At 39.2% G+C, this 27,907-nt stretch overlaps 1 protein-coding gene across 6 annotated transcripts in view; it reads right to left on the bottom strand.

The window, feature by feature from the left end:
* Nucleotides 1–226: 226 nt before the first annotated feature.
* Nucleotides 227–27,907, bottom strand: part of MYT1L (myelin transcription factor 1 like) — a 312,782-nt gene continuing 285,101 nt past the window's right edge. For 3 of the 6 annotated variants that reach the window (XM_075861151.1, XM_075861148.1, XM_075861149.1), the window contains 7 exons: nt 25,427–25,510; nt 22,720–22,941; nt 20,005–20,096; nt 11,782–11,885; nt 10,315–10,374; nt 8,834–8,977; nt 228–3,109 (listed from right to left, as the gene is read on the bottom strand). In XM_075861151.1, coding sequence (XP_075717266.1) covers nt 2,969–3,109; nt 8,834–8,977; nt 10,315–10,374; nt 11,782–11,885; nt 20,005–20,096; nt 22,720–22,941; nt 25,427–25,510 — 847 coding nt within the window. In that variant the 3' untranslated portion in view covers nt 228–2,968. Of the gene's footprint in view, nt 3,110–8,833; nt 8,978–10,314; nt 10,375–11,781; nt 11,886–20,004; nt 20,097–22,719; nt 22,942–25,426; nt 25,511–27,907 lie in introns of all 6 variants that reach the window. The other 3 variants (XM_075861152.1, XM_075861150.1, XM_075861147.1) reach the window with 3 other exon arrangements.

The following is a 27,907-nucleotide window of genomic DNA, read 5'->3' as shown; positions in this document are numbered from 1 at the left end:
AATACGATATGAACACAAATTCAGCTTTCCGTCTGTTAACTTATCATGAACATAAATGTTATGGATCGTGTATCAAATTTTCCACAGACACATAAAAAAACAAAACAGCATGCAAAAAAATAAAATATACAACAAAACTGTTTAAAAATAAGTGAAAAAACAAACAAAAAGACAAACTATTAGCTGAATATTTATTTGCTATGTCTGCCGGTACATAGAGTACTCGTAGAAGAACTATGCTACAAATATGGCCACGTGTTGTTTTTTTTTCTTTTTTATTTAGAGTAAGATGTGTTGACATCCAGCATGACAAAATTTGTACAAAGTTCACAATTTAAAAATGAAGTATCACAGCAACTTGTGATTCCACACATTTATCGCAAAATTAAAATGTCATCAACAAATCCATGCCGTGTAGTACAAAAATAAATCAAACTTCAGTTCCACAGAGAGCACAATAAATAGTTTATACAAAATTCTGTCTTAATAAATGATTACTTAAATTAAACTTAGAAATGAATATGAACAATAAGTTATAATAAATAATAAACTTCGATGACTCACAATAATTCCATATGAAAGATCAGCATTCTAATATGTGACACTTTTTGTGATCCCTATATATAATAGTCACAGATAGGTTTTGATTTGATACAGTATCATGTACCACCATTAAATGAGCAGCAGGTTTGTGCTTAAAATCCCTTTCCATTGTACATAGGTGATAACAATAATATTCCCAACTGATACTATCTATTAATCTACTGAAAGCATTACTATATTGGCAAATAAGCTGCAGACACAATGCCGTGGAATAGGCTAATGCCGGTATTAACAATGGTCACCCCGAAAAAAATCTATTTTTTTCAGGGCAATGTATGACATGGATATGGCAGAAGGTGAACATCAAGCACCTTGCTTCGGCTTTCGAAAAGGCAGTTCTGAGCATGACCGCTACGACTAAGAGCACAACAGAAAGACAGGCCTTCACAGATAACATACTGCAAAGCCCCCCAAAGTAATTACATAATCTTCTCCCAGCTAGTTATTAAAGTCCTCTTGGAAAACTGTTAGCATTTGTACAGTGAATAGTATAAAGTGCCGCTGGGATATACATATATTTATACATATATATATATATATATATATATATACCGAGGTTGAGTATTGTATTAGAATATTAGTTGTGAGATCCCTGTAACCTCCCTTAGCGATATTATTGAAACAGCCATCATGGCTTCCGGTAACTTCTGTCATTTTTTTAATATATTTTTTGTTCTTTTTTTCTTTTGTTAGTGTCACAAAGGCTATAGACACAAAAAAATTGCACACCTCCGTATATTATGGATATATAGGACAAGGTAAGTGCAAATTATCAACTGGCACATTGTGGGGACAATGACCCTGTAAGTCCTATTTTGCTAAAAATATTTTTTTTTTCTTTTTTAAAAAACCCATCTTTTTTTTTCATAGCAAAATTCTAAAGTACATTGTACTTTCTGCATAACATCAACCCATGGAAGGAAAAAGATATGCAATTTAAATAAAAAATAAGAATCCTTTTGACATCTTTATAAACACAACACATCTTTGACTTAAAAAGTGGTCTTATGCATACGGTTAGTGCAGTTGTTGAAAACATAAATTATGTTAAAATAAAAAAGAAATAAAAAAAAAACAGGAAATTCTGCATTAAAACGGGAACAATTAAAACAAATAAGTGCTGTCTGAAGTTTGGTAACCTAACAAAATTTAACATTTTTTCCCTTATAGGATGGTCCATCAATAATCCAAATTTCTGTTTGTTGTTGTCATAAGAGACAAATACAACCTGTGTGAGGAAAAATGGTTAGACGTAAAAGGTTCAAACTTAGATGCTCTACTTTTTCTGCTAAATCTATTTTTTGGAATTCTTCCAGGGATCAGAAATGGGCTTTGTTTTTTGCATTACTTGTAAAACCCCAAATTAAATGAAAACACAATGAAAAAGGCAACAGAAAATGTATTAAAAATAGTGTCTTTCATCCTCAATCAAAAATGCAGGAATCCAGTACAAGTATATTTTTGTGAAACGCGCAGTTCAAAGGGAAATCAATCAACCCGGGAGTGAAGGGTGAGTAGTGGCTATTTCTCCAAAGTCTGTTTTGAAAAAAGATCAGTAGGAATTATCTCAACGTTCTCTTCCAATATAGTTCAACAATGGAGGTTCCCATATTGAGATCAGATGAAGCTCAGTTATGAATGAAAAGTGCTTTTAAGCTGCTTTGTCTTCCCCCGTAGGTTTTCATAGCTAGATAGTCAACAAAAATCTCGAGTAAGTATATCTTACAACACTCAAATGTCCATTCTTCAGAGTTTAAAAAAAAAACTCATTTAATTGCCCTGCTTGTACAGCCGACATCTAAAACCAAAAACATTCAGCCTCTGCTCTCAAGGTCCTTAAAAAATAAAGCAATATCACTTTACTGCTTGCTGTGAAACAGTATGCGCACCATGGTATATGTTCTTCCAAGCCTTAAAATCTCCAATATTCAGAAACCAAATAAAATTTTCTAGAAAGGGGCAGCAGATGTCAATACCATTTAGAGGTGGAATTTATCATCCCAGTTCAAAATACTAAAACGTTGATCACCAAAGCATAAAAAAATCTACCCTCTGATTCTCTTCGGCAGCTTCCCTTTTTCAGAAATATAGTTACCTTAAAAATGTGCATACATTAGCAGCTATAAACATTACATGGCATATCACACAATGTTAGCTTATATGAAAACGTACAAAATGTGAATGTATTCAAAATCTATTCAGCAGGTACTATTTTTAAAGCAAGACATCAAATCATCATGGAGTCTTGTAAGCATAACACTGTCTCAGAATGAATAAATATATATAACACTTTTCTGGTAGATTACAGCAGCAGAAAACAAGAGGCATCTTTATTTTATTTTGTTCTTCGCGCAAAACCTTCTGTTTAGACTTGTATTCCTCTTACAGCTTGCTTTATGTTTTCCAGAAGTGCCTTATTTTCCGGGCTTTGATAGCGATCTTGATTTGTATACATGTCAGTCAATGTGGTCACGTAGGCATCAAAATTTTGTTCATTGATGGGGTCCTACAAGATATTAAACAGTCAGTATTATTTTTGAAGCACCCCTCTTGTGTCGGTGAATCGTATGTTTGGCAAAAATTTCTTACCGTAACAAAAACAGAGCACTCCTGGAAGTCTGATACAATGTGATGTGACTAGTGTAGGGCCTGATGGGTGGTCCATGACTCGGAGAGTCAAAGAAAACTTAAGATTGAAATCATACAAAGGCCCTTCAGGCCCTACACTTGGCAAAATACAAGGGGGCAGATTTATCAATGTTTTTTTACAACAGTTTTTGGGCCAAACACAATATTTATGAACCCTCTGGGCCACTTCTTCTGACATATTCGTTGGCTGGGCTCTAGAGTCGTGCCAAGGGGGCTATAAGGGGTGTAGAGGTAGCAGTTGCCAACCGGTCCTGGCGCATTAGAGGGCCAAAAGGCTCCACTGCCACATAAGAAAACAAGAGTATTATAAATGGCAGATGGTAGGTGGGGGTCCTGTTACAGATTTTGCACTGGGGCTCAGGAGATTCAAGTTATGCCTCTAGTGCCATACTGCACAGGGGGAAAGAGGGAGTAGTATTGATAAATCTCTCCCATTTTATCAGTTTTTTTCTGGAGTGCCTCTGTAGGGTGTATTCACACGTGCCTGTTTTATAGAATTTTATTTGCAAATTGACACTAAACTGTGCCAACAATGCATCAGTCTTTGCGTCAGTTTTGCAATAATTGTGGCACAATACAGCACAAAAACATGCGATAAAACCGGCGTGTGTGAACTCTTCCAGTTTAAGAAAAAAATTACAAATCAGCAAACATTGACCAATAAAAAGAAGCATAGAGAGAGAAAAAAAAAGAAGTTAATGCAAATATAAGGTATATGGAATTCTGAAACTCTAAAACAAGGGTGAACAACCTTTTCCGACCTGATGGCCACATTGTCATATTATACCACCTCCATGCACCACAATTATTGCATATCGAGAATATATGCTATAAATGTCTGATAGGGGAGGGTTCCACTTCTATTGGGAATACAGGGGTCCCCTGCACTCCAGAGAAAAGACAGGGGAAGGGCGTTACAGAAAAAGATGCGCATTTCAGAACTCCTATAAACTACAATTGAGAGATTCGGACGCATGCACAGCCACCTTTCCGCCTCGTCTCCTCCTCTCTGGAGTGCCGGACCTATCAGACATTTATGGTATATCGTTAAGCCATCAGTGTCTCAGACGGTAATACCACTTTAAAGAAGCAATCTGGGTAAAACAAATGGTCAAGGTCTGCACAAGGCATATCCCAGTAAGGCCTTGTTCACACAGTACAGATTTACTGCAGATTTTACATCCATTTTTCAAGCCAAAACAATAATTGGATCCAGTAGAGCAGACCTATAAGGCCATTCTTTATATATTTCTTCTGTTTTAGGTTCCTTTCCTGGTTTTGGCTTAAAAAATACATGCAAAATCTGCAGTAAATGCACTATGTGAACAAGGCTTAAGGGTATGTTCACACTACCTATTTTCGGCCGTTTTTCGGGCCATAAATGCCTGAAAAACGGCCGAAAAATCGGAAGCAGAACGCCTCCAAACATCTGCCCATTGATTTTAATGGGAAAACGGCGTTCTGTTCCGACGGAGTGTGTTTCGCGGCGTTTTTTGACGCGCAAAAAAACGGTCGCGAAAAAGGAGTGCAGGACACTTCTCGGGACGTTTTTGGAGCCGTTTTCTATAGACTATTGACAAAATCTCCAAAAACGGACGTAAAAAATGCCGCGAAAAACGCAGCGAAAATCGCGAGTGGCACAAAAAACTTCTGAAAATCAGGAGCTGTTTTCTCTTGAAAACAGCTCCATAATTTCAGCCGTAATGGACGTTGCCGTGTGAACATACCCTTACAGTCTTGCCTGTATCGCCTCTTTAAGGTTCTAAAAATAACCAGACCGTTCCCCCATAACAATGCCAGCCACATAGTGCCTCCCATCTGTAGGACAGTAGGATGCGACACAGCTGTGTCTTTCTGAAAGATTGTTATGTTTTGCCTGATCTAACAGAGTGAATTAATCAGTGAATTAAATATAGGACAACCTATTTAAGATTAGGACCAGATGGAATCCAGTGGCCCTGGATCCAAAGAGGAAAATTATTTTTTTTAGTCCATAAAAAAATAATAATATAAAAAAAATAAAAAAATAAATATATATATACACTATAAATATATATATATATATATTTTTTTTGTTTCCTGGCCCTTAAAAAAAATAAGTACCCATTCATGGAAAAAGTTTTTAAACCATAGTACACGAGTGTTTAGAATTGATGCACCACAAGATATGGGCTTAGTAAGGGACCCCTAGACAACTTTTGCAGCCAAGAGGAAACAAACACATTTTTCTGAACTAGTCAAACATTTTACTGTATAATTCAGCTCCTTCCTTCCACAGGAAAATGGAAGAATATCATTGAAATGATCTCTTCATCTACTGGGTCCGATCTGCTTCCCTAAGATAGATAAAATCCATCCGAGGTCTTTTTAACTCCTGTATACCAACGGTCAAGTGGGCTCAGGCCAGCCCACTCCAGACCTCTTTTGTCGATTAAAATATTTTTTAGAAAAATTCTTATTTAATCTATCTTCAGTTTTATTCTAATTTTATAGCTGAAAAGTTTCAAATTTGCTATGATGAAGCAGTGTATGCCGCATAAAAGACAATGGATGGCAAAATGATGAAATATGGATCCAATGGCTCATAAGTGGCAGATAAAAATCTATGATAGGAAATGCCAGCAAAGTAAATTTGTGACATTTCGCTTATCTCTAGTAATGAGCTATCTACATGAGTAACTTATTTTGGATAATGCATTGCGGGTCCTATAGAAAAATTGGAAGAAAAGAAAAACATTCTGTTGTTTTTAAGCCCAATGCTATCATTTTTATGCAGCTTTGTACTAATATTAGCCCTATATACTGCAAGGATTCAATATTATTTTGTACTCCCTCTCTTTTATGACATGTACTGTAAGACAAAATCATAGCGGTTTTACAGAAAAAAACAACAAAGATCAGTAAAAAAACATTTATATTCAGTGCAAATACAACCATACAAAGTATGACAAATGCAGCAACATGTGAAAAAGAATAAACCCGACTGTCTTTACTGTACTGCCCCTGATCCAAAATGTCCACGTAGCCATACTCTAATCACACTCCTTAAAGGGGACTTTGATATACATAAAAAATGCTTAGGATAGGTCATCGATTTCAGATTGGTGGGGGTCCGACTCCTTGCACCCCTTCGATCAGATGATTGAAGGAACGGCGCCGTTCCTGTGAGTGCTGCACCCCATTCCATTACTGAACTGCTACACACATTCGGTAGAGGCTGGTACTGCAGCTCTTTGCATCTCAGATCTATTTAAAGAGGCTCTGTCACCAGATTTTGCAACCCCTATCTGCTATTGCAGCAGATCGGCGCTGCAATGTAGATTACAGTAACGTTTTTATTTTTAAAAAACGAGCATTTTTGGCCAAGTTATGACCATTTTCGTATTTATGCAAATGAGGCTTGCAAAAGTACAACTGGGCGTATTGAAAAGTAAAAGTACAACTGGGCGTGTATTATGTGCGTACATCGGGGCGTGTTTACTACTTTTACTAGCTGGGCGTTGTGTATAGAAGTATCATCCACTTCTCTTCAGAACGCCCAGCTTCTGGCAGTGCAGACACAGCGTGTTCTCGAGAGATCACGCTGTGTCGTCACTCACAGGTCCTGCATCGTGTCAGACGAGCGAGGACACATCGGCACCAGAGGCTACAGTTGATTCTGCAGCAGCATCGGCGTTTGCAGGTAAGTCCATGTAGCTACTTACCTGCAAATGCTGATGCTGCTGCAGAATCAACTGTAGCCTCTGGTGCCGACACGATGCAGGACCTGTGAGTGACGTCACAGATCTGCACTGCCAGAAGCTGGGCGTTGTGAAGAGAAGTGGATGATACTTCTCATCAGAACGCCCAGCTAGTAAAAGTAGTAAACACGCCCCGATGTACGCACACAATACACGCCCAGTTGTACTTTTACTTTTCAACACGCCCAGTTGTACTTTTGCAAGCCTCATTTGCATAAATACGAAAATGGTCATAACTTGGCCAAAAATGCTCGTTTTTAAAAAATAAAAACGTTACTGTAATCTACATTGCAGCGCCGATCTGCTGCAATAGCAGATAGGGGTTGCAAAATCTGGTGACAGAGCCTCTTTAAGTGAATGTGACGGAGTTGTAGTACCAGGGACAGCCACTACTGAATTTAGAGAACGGTGCCTGTAAGCAATGAAAAGGCTGAAGCGCTGCTGTGAATTCAATCAGCTGATCAGTGGGGGTGTCTGGAGTCAGACCTACTCCAATCTGACATTGATGGCCTATACTAAGGATAGGTCATCAATATCCAAGTCCTGGAAAACCCCTTTAAAATTTATGAAAAAATACATATGTTTGTATATATTTTACATAAAAAGAAAATAACTATATTTAAAGCTATTTGGTGTTTGCCATTTTGTTCCTTTGTTGTTGTTATTTTCTAAAGAGACGTATGTACTATTTCTATATCGCCATTGATTTAGGAATCCATCCCTAGAGATTGTTATACAAAGGAAAAGTATAGAGACAGTTTCAAATGGTGGGGATCGTCCTGTCCACAGAAGCTTAAAGTCTTGAGGAGAAAATAGAATAACTAGACATGACTTGGTTTGCAAATGATGGGCAAATTGCATAGCACAAATCATTCATAGAAACCGGGATGACAACATAGGTTGCACTGGGAGAATATGGTGACCAGGGCAACGCCATATTAACAACACTAACAACATGAGTCTCCAGAAAGATGGAAAATGAAAGGTTGGTTGATTGATCGATGCCGAGAAAAGCTCTAATCGAGCATGATCATGAAATCCAAAGATGAGGTTCAGCCCTAGAGGAATCCTGAAGATGTGCATGGGATGAGCTAGTGAGAAAAGAGAAGAGGAGTAGACCATGGGTAGAGTTCAAGCTGTGATTTCATTAGTATCTGGATCTTGATACAAAAGTAACATACATTTAACTCTGTATGGCAAAGTTTGTAGTGAGGATGGAGGCCCAACAAAAAATGAACAAAACATGGCTTATAGGTAATTGTCTAGTGACCGAAACGTTTCTGCTTGGTCAAGATAAGTGGAAAATAGATGACACCGTATTATTTATAAGTCTTAGGTGGAAATAAACATCAAGATGTAGACTAGGGAAAGGAGGTGGCTTAAAATTCCTTAGGCTCTACCCAAGTTTTTAGTCAAGTCATAGGTAGAGAAAAACTTCCGCTGCAAATCAACAGCCCACTGAGAGTTGAAGATTCTCTCTCCTACTTCTCCACCTACCTGACCAAAAGCTTGAGCAATATATAGAATCTCTACGTGTGATGGCAGAATTACTATAAATAATTATGTCTTAAAGAAATTAAATCTGAGAATATGAAAAAGTAACTATTAAACTATAAATGCACCAGGATGAAAAAAAAATGATGAAAGAAGACACAAAAACCAAAAACTTTTTCCAAAAACTGGAAATGATGGTCAAATATAACCTCAAAGGAAACAACCAAAACACAAGAAACACTCTGCAAAAGAAGGAAACCACTGTATTAATGGGGTTTATAACATTGTTATCTAATATATAACCAAATATTGTAATATTCTATGATGGACACATGAGAATTACTCACCATATGGGGTAGCTGGATATTAGCTAGACTATGAATTAATGACTGACTTAGATTGGCCAGCTCATGCAGAAGAGACTCGTTTTGCTGCTCAATGACTTTGTTTTCCTCTTCTATTGTCTTCAAGTTACTCTCCATTGTTGTAATCTATAAAGCACACATAGGTGCAAAATACAACACAAGGTATTACAAAATATAAAATGTAACTATGGCGTTATCAACAGTTCTACCATTGTCAGGTCTTAGTAAGGTCATTGTAATGGTAATATTAGAAAAATGGTCAAATGGTTGAAGAAGTAATTTGTTACGTTTGTTATTTGAGCGGAACTGCAGACCTAATTTCTTATGTAGCCTACCTAATATTACATTTATGGAGTTAAATAATTTAATAAAAATGATGTATTTATATTATATAGATGGAACAGAACAGATTTTGTAAGTAAGCTGCTTTTTTACTGCAGTGTAATAACTCTTTAAATTAAAGGAGTTGTCAGGGATTAGGGAACAAGAAATGAGATCTGTATAGTCTTTCTAACATACTTTTAGCCTCGCTGTTATTGGTAGATTCCATGATTATTTATGTAGGCAATGCACATGGCAATGGTTCTTATTTTGCTAGTTTTAGTTTTGTCGTTTTTATAGTTAGAAGTTAGTTTGCGAGTTAGTTCATTTATATGGTATCTTCCAAAATTGTCTATATCAGCTGTTCTCAAACTGTGAGATGAGTTCCTGTATACTATGTTATGAGGCACAGTCCTTCCCCCAGCACATGGTAATATGTAAAACTCAACTGATAGCAATGTGTCTCTTCCCTGCTTATATGACTTCATTGTGTCCAGAAGTGACATCATCAGCTGACCCCAGGATATACATTTTCAATCATGGTTCTTTATCATTTTAATTTTATATAGCTTAGTTTTATCTATTTACTAAACTGTGAAAAAACATTACAAAAATTATTAATAGTTTGATATGTTGGGTCTGATTCTCTCACCACCCTATCCACATTGCTGTTAACATCTTAGATTTGTTTTTTAGAACATGTTATATTGTATTGCATTTCCTTTCTTAATATGTATGACAAATTTAGGTCTTGAGGGGCAGTACATGACTCAAAGCACAGAAAAGTAAGAATTCATTTGTCATGCACTGCCCCCTGGGGGCCTGCACCAGACATAACATAGTATAACAGTTTTATCCTGAGGTGTTCTTTTAAAGACACTTTAATAATCTAAAATGTATGTTTTATACCAAGATGATATAACATGTGTATATATAATAAATGTCATATTAGTTGGTGTTCAAATTTAATTTTTTGATGTCTTGAGCCCCTTCTCACAAACTACCTGTATATACAATGTGAAGCTAGTAGATTAAAGAATTGAAATCAAATACTACTTATGAATAACTTTTATTCTCCGAGGGCTGAATTTCGTGTAAGTTACATGGAAAAATCACACAACCTCCCCTCCCGTGTAACTTACATGAAATTGGTATTCATCAACACAGGGTTCTTGGCAAGCAACAGGACGCTCGTCCAGTACCTAGTGGGAGGGAGCAGAAGCTGAAAAGGGGGCAGAGAATGAAGCAAAAGAGGTGGAACCGATTCAAGTGAACAAAATAACGGACGTGTGTCAACAACCAGCATGACTCACTTTTGGAACCAGTTGATCGATTTGTTAGACTAGCCACCATACTTGGCCAACAGATCAATCGGAATGTTCTATGTATTAAGGCTTTCTTGCACACGACCGTGCCTGTAATTACGACCCGTAATTATGGGCACGGCCGGCCGCGGACAGCCGGCCGTTTTTACTTTCTGTGCTCCAATTATAAAGTATAGTAGCACAGTCCGTAAAATAAAATAATAGGACATGTCCTATTTTTTTCAGCAGGCTTCTACGGCATGGACACCCTCCAGTAGACATACGGGAAGGTGTCCGTCGGCCATAGAAATGAATGGGCCGTAATTCCGGCCTGTAATTCCGGTCGTGTGCATGGAGCCCTAGCCAGTACTCTTCAGTAATGGCTTAGATGATGCTTAGAATTGATGGTTGTTTGTAATCATTAGTAATGTGTGTGCTTTTTAGTTCCACCTCTTTCAATGATAAAAATCATAACCACTAAATTCTATTATACAAACATAACTATTCTACTACAATTTACGTCAATAATCGCAAGTCTGTAGACAATAGGCAGTTCTTATTTTGTTCTATTTCTACGGATAATTGTTAATATTACTTTTATCTGAACTTTTTTTCTTTTTTTTACCAAATTTGGGTTTATAGGAGGTCAAATTAAATATTTTCGTTTTATCATTTAACAGTGCCACATGCTTGAATGTAACACTTGATATTAAAATGGTCACCAAGTTCTCATCCTCACCCTTACCCTCCATGTAATTAAATTTTTCCCCGATCTGTCCATATATACATCTGATGTCTTGGTTGATGAATACCATGCAGCCAGCATGATTATGTGGCCACAGAAGACGGTATTTACAGAAGTACGGATGCACTCACGTATGTCACATAGAGATGTAATCCTGATTTTTCATGCACATGCATGTCACAAAGAAACAGTGCAGGCTTTAAAAAGAAAAATGTTACAATGACAATGATAATTGAGATTTAGTATCACAGTCTGATATGAGGTAAACTTCTATGTTGTTTCCATGTTACCGTAAGCAAATGTGACCAAAAAGGGTGAAGTTCCCTTTAGAACAATGACCTGGGCATGCATGAAGTATGGGTGAGTATGAGAATAAAAGCTTTACTGCATTATTTTTTTTTTGTATTTTGTTCTTAAATTTATGAATAAGTTAGTGGCATCTCGTATAGGGAACTCGTACATAGCAGAGTTGTATACTTTCTCGGCAGAGACAGTAATAGCATTCTTTTTGAAATGACCTAAGCGAGACAATTTCAATATTGCTTATAGAAAACTGTTACCTGAGTTCTCAACTTAATCATATCAGATTCCATCTGGGAATTCGACTCATTTAGTTCCTTTATTTCTTCATCCAATTGTTTTATTTCCTCATCATTTTCTATACCTAAGAGGATAGTAAACGAAAATATATAATAGAGTAGTAAAGGCATCACTGGCAACACTTGTATTAACATAGCTATCGATAAAGTATAGTAAGAACAGAAGACTTAGAATTTAATGTGATGTGAGATAAGTCCTATGAACAATAATAAGATAATAAGTCCCATGAGGCGAGATGAGCTTCTTGCCTGAGATGGCGGCCTGCTGCCTCTCTGCGGGGGCGGTGGTGCAACTGAAACCAGCCGTCACCACCCCCTCCTGCACTAGAATTGTACCTGCGTCTATAGGACACAGATACAATTACATGCATAAGCGCTGAATTGCAGGGCACGTTCCGTGCCTTGCCATTCAGCGCCTTTCAATGATGCAAGTGGCGCGATGACGTCATCGCGCCACTTGCATCGTAGAAAGGTGCTGATTGACAGGGAAGAATGACTTGCTCTGCCAATCAGTACCTTTTAAGGACGCAAGCGGCACGATGACTTTATCGAACTGCTTGCATCGTTGATATGCACTGATTGGCCGAGCAGAATGACTTGCCCTGTCATTCAGCGCCTCTTAACAATGCAAGCAATGACCGCTTGCGTCGTTCAGCCCCAGCAGACTTGCTCAGAAGAGAGCAGGCTTGCACTGCAAGAGGACGACGCGGGAACGGGATTAGGTGAGTATGTAAGCTTTTGGTGTGGGTTGCATTATTTACAGAGGGGTTCTATCTACAGGGGGCACTATCTACAGGGGGCTATATGTAGGGCACTATCTACAAGAGGGCCATATGTAGGGCACTATCTACAGGGGGTTGTATGTAGGGCACTATCTATAGGGGGCTGTATGTAGGGCACTATCTACAGGGGGCTGTATGTAGGGCACTATCTACAGGGTCTACTATCTACAGGGGGATCTATGGGGGCCACTATCCACAGGGGATCTATGTAGGGCACTATCTACAGGGGGCTCTATGGAGGTCACTATCTATAGGGGATCTAAGTAGGGCATGGAGAAGAAAAGAGAAAAATAACAACTAGAATCTGAGAAGACATCACCTGTGACTCAATTAATGTAAATGTTTATTCTGCCTCTAATCAGTACTGTAGTCACTGTATGATCTGCAACGAGATGATGAGTGGTATGCTTTTTATTTGTGAAACAGCAACTCCCAGCATATCCTTACCATTGTTCGGGCCATGGGAGCTGTAGTTTTTTCCGTACAAACCTATACGGCAGGGGTTGCACTAAATTGAGCTGTATTTGTGCTGGTGTTGTATTTATGTACTGAGCTTGTTTCTGGTGCTGTATATATGTATGTATGTATGTATGTATGAGCTTGGTTCTGGTGCTGTATATATGTACTGAGCTTTGTTCTGGTACTGTATATATGTAATGAGCTTTGTTCTGGAGCTGTATATATGTACTGAGCTTTGTTCTGGTACTGTATATATGTAATGAGCTTTGTTCTGGAGCTGTATATATGTACTGAGCTTGGTTCTGGTACTGTATATATGTAATGAGCTTGGTTCTGGAGCTGTATTATATAGGATATTTATAATAACAAAATTGAAAGGCAGATTGAATTGCTTTCAATTCATTGTATATTTATTGGGAACTTGTTAGGTAGTTTTAACCCCTTGAACCGCCACCTTGCTGTAATACATGATCTGACTATTTCCAAACATTCCCTTGTATGTTTTTTTCAGATGCAGCAAAATCTATAAAATCAACTTTTAAGTGGCGCACACTATATGCTATCTACTCATAAAAGAGTCATGAGGCGGTGCCGCTATCCTGAAGAGTCACATAGTCCTAACTCCAAACCCACCTTTTCATGCTTGATTGAAATCCCTGGCTGTTATAATCACTACAGTCTCCTCCAACTTTCTCGGATGCGCCATTGCCTTGTACTACTTGTGCACGCACCGTGCAGCGAGGTGTACTTTACCTGGCTTCATCGCTGCACTGTGTGAGTACAAGGCAATGGCTCATCCGCAAGAGTTGGAGGAGGCTGCAAGTGATGTAGAACAGCCAGGGGGATATCAATCAAGATCTGGGGGGCACCATTTAAATTTTCACCTCAGGCAGCAGAAAAGCCAGTATCGGCCCTGCCTATGAGAAGTATAAAAAGTTAAATAATCTATACCGTATTATATCTAGATCCAGGGGTGAACTGAGAGTAATATGGGCCCCTGTGCATGAAAGGTCATACACCTCTTACCAACCACTATAGCCAGGAGACAATTGGATGGGTTAATAATAAGCATTTGAGGAGCATTCTAAGCCATGAATAAGGACGGAGACAGCATTCGAAACGCGTAGGCTACCTACCTTCAAATTTTTCATTGCAAGATATACCATATACGCTAATGAATAACCTCTTTTAATCAAGAACGAATAAAACTTGGAAAAAGTTTCCTTTTACCTCTGCCAGTGCTGGATCCAACCACTCTTTCCTATAAAACATTTGAGGAGCACTTACACCTTACTCTGCACTAGAACATTGAGTGTTGTAACTGACTAAAAGGCTGTGGACCCCCATTTGCCATGGACCTACGGGCAGCACCCTGATGCCCAAATGGTCTGTCCGCCATTGCTGAAGCCTTTCAACAAGCAGATTACTTGCCAACATTAATGGTTAGTAAGATATCTGCCCATCTTCCGATACTTCAGTTGCTGAGTACCTTCCTTCCTTCTATGAGAAGAAGGAAGAATCATGGTAATAGCATGAGACTCTTATTATCTAGGATTTAGTGCTTCTAATTTTAAGAAATCTCTTTGAAGGAGCCATTAAATAACTTACAGATGTCTTTAAATTGATGGCCTATGCACAGGATATGTCATTGATGTATGAATGTTGGGTATCCATCCACCGGGACCCCCACTGATCACATAAACAAGGGGTCTGTATATCCAGACACAGCGATGTACATACAAGTTTGGCTGCAGCCCAGCCCCACTCAGCCTACTCACTTGAATGGGCTGAAATATCCTTAAATGAGTACCTCCAGTCATACTAAAATTTTATTTAAAAAACTATTATAGTGCAGGAGTGCGCACAATAATTGTTATTAGCGATTCTGCTTCTAACTACAGCATGGACTGTCTATAGTCCATACTGCCGGCACTCATAACTCTTCAATAGGATCACATTACATTCTACAGCGCTGGTGGCCATTCTGGATACTGCAGTTATGAGTAGCTGGCAGGATGTCCTACGCACAGTCCATACTATAGTTAGAAGCAGAAACGGTAATACAAGTCATTTAGAAAAGCAATTATTGTGCACACTCCTGCACTATTATAATTTTTTTTGTATAATTTCAGTATAATTGGAGGAATTATTTAACAATCGTCACTGTGCCAAGACAAGCAATGAAGAGGATGCAGCGCTCCAGGGGCTCTGATGATCAGTGAGTCCTGGGGGTCGAACCACAACCTAGCGGTTTAAGCCAATAAAATGTATTCATTGTAAAATGAAGGTTATACAATTGTTTGTATCAACTCCTAATGGTTTTCAAGATCTCTGCTTGCAGTCAATAAATGGGAACCTTCATTGTTTACTTCCAGTGAATAAAAGTCTGTCCTGGTCATGGTGATGGACACACAGGTGCATGGTTGTTACAGTTACAGCACAGTTATCAAAGCTCTATTTTGGAACTCATAACATGACTAGGAAATGTAATTAAGAAATTGAAAATATTTCATATTTAAATTGTAATAAAGCAACAAATGTTTTATTTCTTTTTGTTGCCAATGGAATTAAATTCTCGATGTACAGTATTAATTTACAATTGCAGTAGTATAAGGTAAGAAGCTCACGCTTCAATAATGAGAACATATTTTTTGATGAGATAAAGTATTACAAATTGGCATCTAATAAGAAAGAAGATTATTTAAATTTAATGGAATTCCTTTTTTTTTTCTTTTGCTTTATCTGCTAATTTACATCCAATGCGAATATACTATACAGGATCAGAATCCACAATCTTGCAGCAAGTATTGGATGGGTATTATTTCCAGAGAAATGTAAGTATTATTATTTTTATACAGGTTGTTTTTTATTTAAATTACACATGTAAAATTATAAGTGAGATAAGATCCCCCCTACTGTAATTTAAAACAATATTACACGACACTGAGGAGTTCTGTGACTATTTAAATGCACTGGACCCCAGACTGAGTACATTTATACAGAGCATAGGAACTATGAAGTGACTACGAATATTCTTAAAATTTATTGTAGGGGTATATTATTTGTTATAATTCACACCTGCAGAACCTCTTTTAAAGAGTTAGGGCAATATTTCATTTCACCATTGATTGATATGAGGGAGCACTACAGTCAGCCATTGATTGGCACAGGAGAAGGAACGTCACGTAAAAGAGACTACATCTACATGAAGAGAGAAGAAGTGTCTATGTAGCGCTGCTCATTGCCCTATAATCGTCAGTTTCAAAGTGTAAAGTTGAGCAAAATATTATTTACAGATGTACTGATGGAAAATTTCCATTAATGTGTATTATATAACAATAAAAAATAATATACTAGTAGTAGCTGCTGCAGCAGCAATATTTGGTTTAGATTAGAGATCAAATATGCACAAATGGAATTTCTTAATCCATATAAGTGTACTGATGTTAAAGGGTTAAAGGCTATGTAAACCTTTGAAATTGTTTATATATATATATATATATATATATATATATATATATATATATATATATATATAGTGAAGGAAATAAGTATTTGATCCCTTGCTGATTTTGTAAGTTTGCCCACTGTCAAAGACATGAACAGTGTAGAATTTTTAGGCTAGGTTAATTTTACCAGTGAGAGATAGATTATATTTAAAAAAAAAAGAAAATCACATTGTCAAAATTATATATATTTATTTGCATTGTGCACAGAGAAATAAGTATTTGATCCCTTTGGCAAACAAGACTTAATACTTGGTGGCAAAACCCTTGTTGGCAAGCACAGCAGTCAGACGTTTTTTGTAGTTGATGATGAGGTTTGCACACATGTTAGATGGAATTTTGGCCCACTCCTCTTTGCAGATCATCTGTAAATCATTAAGATTTCGAGGCTGTCGCTTGGCAACTCGGATCTTCAGCTCCCTCCATAAATTTTCGATGGGGTTAAGGTCTGGAGACTGGCTAGGCCACTCCATGACCTTAATGTGCTTCTTTTTGAGCCACTCCTTTTTTGCCTTGGCTGTATGTTTCGGGTCATTGTCGTGCTGGAAGACCCAGCCACGAGCCATTTTTAATGTCCTGGTGGAGGGAAGGAGGTTGTCACTCAGGATTTGACGGTACATGGCTCCATCCATTCTCCCATTGATGCGGTGAAGTAGTCCTGTGCCCTTAGCAGAGAAACACCCCCAAAACATAATGTTTGCACCTCCATGCTTGACAGTGGGGACGGTGTTCTTTGGGTCATAGGCAGCATTTCTCTTCCTCCAAACACGGCGAGTTGAGTTAATGCCAAAGAGCTCAATTTTAGTCTCATCTGAGCACAGCACCTTCTCCCAATCACTCTCAGAATCATCCAGATGTTCATTTGCAAACTTCAGATGGGCCTGTACATGTGCCTTCTTGAGCAGGGGGACCTTGCGGGCACTGCAGGATTTTAATCCATTACGGCGTAATGTGTTACCAATGTTTTTTTTGGTGACTGTGGTCCCAGCTGCCTTGAGATCATTAACAAGTTCCCCCCGTGTAGTTTTTGGCTGAGCTCTCACCTCCCTCAGGATCAAGGATACCCCACGAGGTGAGATTTTGCATGGAGCCCCAGATCGATGTCGATTGACAGTCATTTTGTATGTCTTCCATTTTCTTACTATTGCACCAACAGTTGTCTCCTTCTCACCCAGCGTCTTACTTATGGTTTTGTAGCCCATTCCAGCCTTGTGCAGGTCTATGATCTTGTCCCTGACATCCTTAGAAAGCTCTTTGGTCTTGCCCATGTTGTAGAGGTTAGAGTCAGACTGACTAATTGAGTCTGTGGACAGGAGTCTTTTATACAGGTGACCATGTAAGACAGCTGTCTTTAATGCAGGCACCAAGTTGATTTGGAGCATGTAACTGGTCTGGAGGAGGTCGAACTCTTAATGGTTGGTATGGGATCAAATACTTATTTCTCTGTGCACAATGCAAATAAATATATATAATTTTGACTATGTGATTTTCTTTTTTTTTTATATATATATAATCTATCTCTCACTGGTAAAATTAACCTAGCCTAAAAATTCTAGACTGTTCATGACTTTGACAGTGGGCAAACTTACAAAATCAGCAAGGGATCAAATGCTTATTTCCTTCACTGTATATATATGTTAGTGTGTTTGGTGCAACTTTCTAAATACTTTTTATGAAAAATAATTTTAACTTTTTGAGATACAGCTGCTTTGTATCCTGTATAAGGAGAAGCTGTACATATCTAGCGCTGAATTCTGTATCCAACAGGTCAGCGGCACTGATGGGTTCAGTGTGAGTGGGTCCTGCATGTAACTTAGATGTGATCAATAACAGGTGGATTTGCATGTCCGAGACACACAGGACCCGCTGTCACTGAAACAGGGTTGCAAACCGTCCGTAAATTTACGGACAGTCCGTAGAAAAAAGCATCGTCCGGGATTTTTTATCATACTCCCGGAACTTGGTACTGCGCATGTGCTAAAATGTACATTAGCATTGCAAAGGAAGAATAGGCCACGTTTGGGCATATTTTCAGATTCCGCTTGACTTCTGCAGAATCTGAAAATATGCAGGTCGCCAAGTGAGGTCGGTGATGGCCCCGGAATGGACCAATCCAGTCACCTGACCTCACGTCACGACATGAGGACAGGTGACTGAACTGGTCCACTCCCAGGCCGTCACCGACCCCAGTCAGAAGTGGAACTCTGCTGCTGCGCCGCAAGACCTCCTCGGCTCCTCCTGGGATGAGCCACATCAAGCAAAGTGGAGAGTGGTAGCAGTAGGCTACCACTACCGCTCTCCGGTCTGTTTGCCCTAACCCTAAGAGAAAAGGGGGTGGCACTAAGAGCAAGGGGGGGAGTTTGGCACTAAGAGCAAGGGGGGGGGGGAGATTGGAGATTGGCACTAACAGCAAGAGGGGAGTGTGGCACTATTTACAAGAGGGAGCTGTGTGGCGCTATTTACAAGGGGGAGCTGTGTGGCGCTATTTGCCAGAGGGGATTTGTGGCGCTACCTACAAGGGGGGGCTGTGTGGCGTTGTCTACAAGGGGGGGCTGTGTGGCGTTATCTACAAGGGGGGGGGGCGTATGGTGCTATCTACAAGGGGGTGCTGTGTGTGGCACTATCTACTGGGGGCACAAAGAGGGCACGGTTACTGAGGGACAGCGAGCAACCAACATGTCTGTGTGTCAAATTCTGCAGATCCGAGTCGTGGCTGGAATAAGTCGTCACAGTGGTCTGGGCCAGATGGAGAAAAAAGGAAAAGTGAACGACTGTAATTAGAGAAAACATCAAATAATCCAGTCACCTGACCTCACGTCACGACATGAGGACAGGTGACTCAGGTCAGGTGACTGAACTGGTCCACTCCCAGGCCGTCACCAACCAACATGTCTGTGTGTCAAATTTTGCAGATACGAGTCGTGGCTGGAATAAGTCGTCACAGTGGTCTGGGCCAGATGGAGAAAAAAGGAAAAGTGAACGACTGTAATTAGAGAAAACATCACCTAAGTTAGCGTGGAAAAGCTACAAGCAGAGCTTTGATTGGTGAGTCAATCCTAGCAGACTGCACAGGCAATGATTTTGTAATGTGTCCGTAAAAATTTTGTCTGAATTTTAGCTCAGTTGTCCAGAAATTTCTAATGTGGAGGCTGACGTATTCAGGTCTCAGCGCACTATACAGCTGCTCTGTCTACAGGATACAAAGAAGCTGTATCTCAAAAAGGAAAAATCATTTTCAATAAAAAGTATTTTGAAAGTTGCACAAATCACACTGATAGACGGTATATATATATATATATATATATATATATATATATATATATATATATATACTATTTCAAAGGTTTACAGTTTACATAGCGTTTAAAACTTTCTAATTGTTTCGTTATCTTATTAATGAAACTAGATTTATTATATAACATTTCAAAAGCAATTACCATTAGTCGCCCGCTGCTTTATAGTCATCATCTCTTCTCCTGACAATCTGGCTTTCTTCATCGCAGATGTGGCTCTTGGACATCCCGATAAACTACAATAAGATTGAGAATGGTAAATGAATGGTTAAGTAGATACCTATGGCTACTTAAAAAATATGTTTTGATTGTATGTTAATAAAAAATGTCGGACACAACATAAACAGCACATAGCACTACACGCAGACACAGTGGATTACAAGTTACAATGTCCTTTCATAATTATCTTGCTGCACAGGATTATGACTCCAGGGAAGAGCAACACAATGCAGGGACACTCTGTATTAGAATATTAGAACACTCTCCTCCAACATGGTAGCATGTGCCATGGTACATTTAGGCTCTGTTTAGATTAGGGTCATGGCTTTCATTTTTAATAGAGCTATGTAAGCGTTCTCATGTTTTTGACAGCAAAAATATCGCTATGCTATTCTTGCCATCAAAAACAAAGAAATAGGCCGGAAAAAAAAACATTAGTGAAAAAAATGTCTACATATTTTGTTTGATATTTTTAAATTCAAAAAGGAACTACACTTTCATCAAACTTTTTATAGGTCATAGAGACATATCAAAAGTTTGGATCGGTGGGGTTTCAGGTGGTGAGACCCCCACCGTTGCTGAAACGAAGGTGCAAAAGCGATCAGCTGAGCGCTTTGTTCCTCCAGTTGTGACAAGCGTTCATCATTAGGCTGGAAGTTGGCTTACTTAGAACGTCTGTGTGAGCCGTCTTCAGCTTAACAAGGAGCGTCCATCACAGCAGAAGGTGCAGGGCCCTCAGCTGAGCGCTTTGTTCCTCCATTTGTGACCAGCGTTCATCGTTAGGCAGAAGGCGGCTTCCGTAGAACGTCTGTGTGAGCCGTCTTCAGCTTAACAAGGAGCGTCCATCACAGCAGAAGGTGCAGGGCCCTCAGCTGAGCGCTTTTGCATCTTGGTTTCAGCAACGGTGGGGGTCGGTGCACCGATCCAAACATTTGAAATGTTTCTATGACATATGAAAAGTTTGATGAAAGTGCAGTTACTCTTTAAGGAATTATATGGGCATCATTGCTCAGTGGTTAGCCCTATTGCCTTGCAGTGCTGGAGCCCTGGGTTTGGATCCCACCAAGAATAATATCTGCATGGTCTGTATGCTGTTTTTGTGTGGGTTTCCTCTGGGTACACACTCCAAAAACTTACAATAGGTCAATTGGCTTCCTATAAATTGCTCCAAATGTTGGTCCTAATTAGTCTTTGACACAGTGGTGTAATTCATGATATGGATTAAGTAAAAAAAAAAATTTAATTCACCTGCTTTATGGTGTGCTGACCTATCCTTTCTTACTATTTACTGGTAGCATGAGGCGGTATCTGCAGCCCATTCAGGTTGCACAGATAGTCCATCTACTTCAGGATGGCACATCCACACGTGCCGATGCAAAAATGTTTGCTCTGTCTCCCAGTACAGTCTCAAGAGCATGGAGCAGATAACAGGACAGGGTCGTAAAATGGCATCAACCCAGCAGCAGGACTGGTATTTGCTTCTTTGTGCAAGAAGGAACCTTAGGGCACTGCCAGAGCCATAAAAAATGACCTCTAGCAGGCTACTGCTGTGCATGTTTCTGAACGAACTTTCAGAAACACACCCCATGAGGGTGGCATCAGGCTCAACGTCTTGTACTGTGGAGCTTGACTGGCATTGGCCAGAGAATACCAGAATTGGCATGTCCGTCATTGCCGCCCTTTTCTTTTTACAGATGAGAGCAGGTTCACACTGAGCACATGTGACAGATATGAAAGAGTCTGGAGACGCCATGGTGAACGTTATGCTGTCTGCAACATTATCCAGCATGACCGGTTTACTGATGGGTCAGTGATGGTCTGGCGAGGCATATCTTTGGAGTGTGGCGCAAACCTCCACTTCATATCCCATTGTACCCTGACTGTTAGGTACCGGGAATAAAATCCTCAGAGCCATTGTCAAACCTTACGCTGGTGCAGTTGGCCCCAGGTTCCTCCTGTGGAGTAGAATGCCCAGCCTGTCCAGAGGTCCGAGTGTGTAGTCAGTTCATGGATGATGGAGGCGTTGATGCCACTGACTGGACCTCACGTTCCCCTGACCTGAATTCAAATGAGAACATCTGGGACATTATGAAACAGTGCATCCGACTGTCGCCAGTTAGCACCAGAGATTATCCGGGATATCACTAAGGCCCTTATTCAGCTGTCTCCTCAGGAGCACGTCCAGATGTTGTCGGGAGTGCATACAAGCACATGGACGCACTACAGGGTCACATTATAAATTTCCGTGATGAAATTCACGCCAATTGAATCCGCCTGTGATTTGAATTTTTTACTTTAATTTTCCGGGTTAATTGGAATCCAGTCCTCAATTGGTTGATGATTTTGCTTTCCATTGATGGGTCATTTTGTTCTTCGCGAACTACACAATTTATATCAGTAAAAATTGTCAACTTCTTTCATTCATCGAGATGCGATGTGTTCCCTTAATTGTTTTGAACAGTGTACATGGGAATCGGTGCCATGCATATCTTTTACAGTGGGTAATGCAGGAGAAATGTGCATCCCCGGAAGCCTGTCTCAGCAATAACAGCTGATCACCGAGGGTTCCAGTTGACAGACTTACATTGTACAATAGATCAATTGTCTTTCTGTTATACAAATAAATACTTTGTATCTTACCTCCGATGTGTAAGAAAACTACCACTGATGTGTCCAGAGCCATCACATCCTGGGGTGGGACAGGACATTCCTTCAGTTTTTCCAGATTTCCATGAGAACTGGGAACCATTTAAGTAGCCATCTTTCTGTCGCTTGGCTGCCAGAGGACATCCGGATGCACTACGATGTGAAGCATACTTCCCCGTCACGTGACCTTGGCCATCACACCCTGGTACTGGGCATCTGATTATCAGGGACATGACAAATATTATTATTTTATTTTATAACCTGATCACTGGGGTAATATTTATAAATGCTGAATTTATTAACATTCTACCAGAAAATACAGACATCATTCCTTGGTACATTTAATGGCTGCTCATGTTGATATTTGCTAAAGTTTATTATTTAAGCAGACATTAAAGACATGGTGTGCTCAGCGCCCTCTATCCGAGGTATCCATAGAGCTTATGGCACCTTGCTATGGGGCTTGGCCATTTAATTTGCACCCCTGATTTTGTTAAATTGTTATTTCAACGTTTGTGGTAAATTCTTTCCAAAGGTCTATAGGTAACTTTGATATGCAATTTCTTCATTTTTATCTATTATTTTTTTCTATAAGATTGACAATATTGCAAAATGGCAATATGAATGTATTGGGATCCGATTTTTAGTCAGTCGGCAGGGTTGGACATTTCTAAGCATATTTGCTACACCAAATACAGTACAGTATACTAGGATTTTGCAAATAAAAGCACAAAGTTTGTCATTAAGTACGAGTTAATTTGATTTGTCAATATCAATAGGGTGGCAGGTAAAGCCACTGCATTATTATAGTGCACAAATGATAAAGGTAAAGGACAAATTCAGCTTTTCTACTTCTGCAGCCCCAAAGTGGTTTTACACCTACAGTGTTTCAGTTTTGGTGATAATTATTTTCCTTTTCTGAACTAACTGGGGACATTTCCTCTAAGAAAATTGACATCCAGAGAAAAAGGAACAATTAAGTAATGTCTGCTGGATTCCGGAGAGTTATATATTTAGGATGGACTGAACGTTCAGGGACAGAACCTGAAGATATCTGCAGTTATGGCCTTATAACTGTGACAAGTGAGATCACAGCTTGACTTCTGTTTTCAAGGGGCTAAAAGTATATTTTACAGCTGCAATAAATGTTCCTAATTGATCTGCAATCACATATAAAGCTTTGCCTTAATGTCCTAAAGTGAACAGCAATTGCCAAAAGAAAAAGTAAATGCACTAATTTATCCTGAGGTGGTGAGACTAATGCAACCCTGACATAGATTAAATGTAGAAAATGACTACAGGTCTGTCATGTAATAACCCTCCAGAGCAGCGGTAGGCTGAGAGTCGTCTCTGTCTTCAGGCTTTAAAGGCCCCTTACCAATTACGAGAACCATGATACACTTGGCAAGGGTCAACAAAATGTAACTGGCTAAGAGGCTGTGGACACCATCTGGCCATGGCCCCCTCAGCACTGCCCTAATGTTCGAATGGTCTTTACTGCAGAGTCCTGAGTCCATGTATTTATGATCTGAAGACCTTCCTTCGCCCAGTGTTGAGTGATTGACTGCCTAATGCCCCATTTACATCATGTTTTTGGTCTACGTATAATGTACATGACAAGACAAGACGTATATGCTATATGGAGGCTGTGACGGATACTTCCCATAGACTATTGTGTGACCCATTAGATTGATACGTCATGAGTTCTCATGAACTTTTCAGGGCATATCTCTTCTTAGACAGAAGCCACTTTTAGGCATCATCTGTTACAGCGATCCGTCACACATAGGCTATTATGGTATCTATTAGACAGATCGGTCATGAAAAGCTATTAAAGCTCATGACGTATTCATTAAATTAATGCATTAATAGATACATTTACTGGTATACCTTTTTTAAGGGATCCCGTTGGATGGAATATTATGCTATACCGACTAGCTTGACAAGGGTTAAAAGGGCACTCTTTTGGCCTCTGTCAAGCCAATTAGAGCACTATGGACACTCTTCGCGTGTACGCCGGGAACTTTTTTGTACACACTAAACATGCATCACAAACGTGATGTGAATAGATCCCAAGCTATAAAAAAATAAATCTTTGCAATGGTCTATACAATATATCTCAATTAATGTATTTACCTACTTCTGTGCAATATAATTTACATAATTTTCACTCAGAATACTGACTTATTTCATAAATGTGCTTTAAGAAATTTCAGATCATTTCTTCTTACTCCAATTCTAATATAATTTTGCTAAATCCCACTCACACTATAGAACAGACGTAGAAGAGCTAAGAATATGTGCCTTTTGTGCACCAGTAGTTTTACTTGCAATCCAAATAACAGACTCTAGGGGTATCAATGGGTGGTTTTTATTTTTACATCTGAACTCCCATCTATGTGAGGTATCCATGAGCTGCCCAACCAAGGTCAAGTCTGGGGATGCATCTGTGATTGGCTGCTTCTGATTGACTGAGAGGGCTCAGAAGAACTAAATTGAATACGATATTGGAGGATCGGGGAATCGGGGCTGTTTGGTGGGACTGGATGCACCCATGGATTTGACTTGGGATAAACTTATTTTTAAACATGACGTACAATGAGAGACAGATGGTGTCTAAATTACTCAGCAATCTGACTATATTAATACTGGGAATTTCGACATGACTTGAAGAATATTTCTTAGAATAATTTTGAGCAACCTGATTGGTTCTTGGTCCTCCTTGTCTTCTTTGCTTTGTGCTATCTTGATCCCACTCTTCTTTGCCCTGGGGCAGCCTGAAAGACTGAGAAAGGTAACAAAGTTGACAATGAATGCAATCAATACCCAGAAAAGCTGACCATAGATGTTTAGATGATCCCAATGATTGTAAAATTGTTAACAATAATTGTTACATCTACAGCGCTAAACACGATTGGTATCTTCTCTATTAGTCAGAACACTTATCATTCTTGCTTCAAATAGTTTTTTTCAGTCATTAGTGGCAAACAAAGACTACAATACTTCTGACCATAAACATTCTTCACGGGGGAAAATCATTCACATTGTGGGAAATATGGCACATGGACATTATGCCCCTTTCCCAACAAGTTTCTTCACAAACAAATTTGGAATGCTCATCCTATTGAGGGAAAATCTTTACGTCTATGGCCGACTTAAGGGTATGTTCACATGTACAGGTTTTATATTTGAGGATGCAGCTATTTTGGGTCTTGAGGGGACAGCGATTATTTTTTTTGGTTTTTGCTTCACAGCATTCTGAGACCCATAAGTTTTTAGTTTCTCTGTTGATGTAGACGTATGAGGGCACCATTTCGGGGTACAATTTATATAATGTATTGCATTTTTTGGAGCGGAATGGAAAAAAGACAGCAATTCTGCAATTGTTCTTTGGGTTTTGTTTTTACGGCATTTAGCGCGTGGTATAAATGACATGTTAACATTACTCTGCAGGTCGCTACGATTACGGCCATACCATGTTTTACTACTTTTGCACAATAAAAACTCTTGGTTTTAAAAATAATTTGTTTTTGTGAGCTTATTACAATTTTAGGATACATACGACTTTTTGATAACAGCAATTCTGGCACTGTTTTTAGTTTTCTTTTAGGAAATACTCCTTCATTTTATTGTATGGGTCGTTACGGTTGCAGGTATACCAATGATGTGTATTTTTGCAAATTTTTTTTTACATAATAAACATTTTAGGTTGGGAAAAGTTTATGCTTTGTTTAGATTTGAAAACATTTTCTTTAACTTTTTAAAAATGTTTATAGTCCAACTTGGGGACTTACGCTACATTCAGATGTCCGAGGTGCACCCGTGCAGGTTGTGTTATCACGGATCCCTCATGGACTAGAGTCTAAGAAAAATGGGCATGTCCTATTTTTTCACGGACCCTTCACACACTCCATTAAAAGAACGGTCATGTGAACAGCCCCATTGAAATACATGTGTCCGTGTGATGGCCTTTGCTTTAACGGCTATCACACGGACGACTTATACACTCGTCTGAATGATCCCTTAACCATGTGATAGTTGATCATGGATATAATGAAGTGCATTACTGCTGTACTGCAGTGTATTATACTGTCATAATAATGCTGACAGGCACCCCATTAGGCCCTCACTCTGGGAGTACATCAAAGTTCACAGATAAAAGACCTGGGGGCCTTCATTAGGCCCCTGGCTGCCATGGAATCCCATCGAGACCCCACAACCTCGTGTCGGAGGCGCCGATCAGGTAAAAGAGGGAGACCCCTCGCTCTGTCTAACCGCTTAGATGCCGCAGCCACTATTGACCGCAGCATCTGAGGAGTTTAACAGCCAGGATCAGAGTTATCTCCGATCCTGGCCTTTGCAGCACAGTATCAGCTGTAATATACAGCTGACACTACTAAGAGGTTAATGCGTTAACACAGTGAGGTTAAAGGGAATGTGTCATGTACCGTATAAAAAATTTTTGTAAAAATAAAGTGCTTGTTCTATTTGTTTAATGTTGTATCTATTTATTTTTTAGTTTTAAAAACTTTCCTGGGTACGGCCATATCGGAGAGACACCTTTCCTTCCTGTATTATCTGTATAGACAGTACAGCAGAGTGTGTGTGCTTTATGGCAGCTGAAATGAATGGGAGTTAATTGACAGAGAAATGTCATAAATGATTACGGTTTCCAGGGAGAGATGGAGTGCAGCCAGCTTCCCCAGAGACTGGGGAGTTACAGGAAAGATGCATACAGAGTCTTATCTGTGTGTACAGTGTATAGTCTTGCTATCCTGTCTTATATCCAGCAGTACAATAGAGCTGTCATTAACTCTCCCACCTTCTAATGATAACGAGATGACTCTGCATATTTGTCTCAATCTATACAGCAAAGTTGACAAGTGAGCTAAAGAATCCATGAAGCCTCAGCCTATTGTGACTGCTTTAGTGACTAGTATGGAAACTGGAATACTTCAAGATTTGTTTTATGTGTAAAGTCACATAAAAAAAACACATTTTTGTTTAAAAAATATATGTTTTTAAAAAAACCTGATTCATATAATATGTTTGTTTTTTTCTGATGATACATTCCATTTAAGATCTGTGCGGTTTTAGGGCATGCTGCATTTTCTTCAGACCACAGCATACTATATAACTGGTATTTTTGTGATGTTTTTTGATTGTTGTTCTGTAATAATAC

Source organism: Rhinoderma darwinii, chromosome 4 (genome assembly GCF_050947455.1).
Source record: "Rhinoderma darwinii isolate aRhiDar2 chromosome 4, aRhiDar2.hap1, whole genome shotgun sequence".
NCBI lineage: Eukaryota > Metazoa > Chordata > Amphibia > Anura > Rhinodermatidae > Rhinoderma > Rhinoderma darwinii.
The sequence above is the reverse complement of the archived record's forward strand: the minus strand, read 5'-3'. Positions and strand labels throughout refer to the sequence as shown.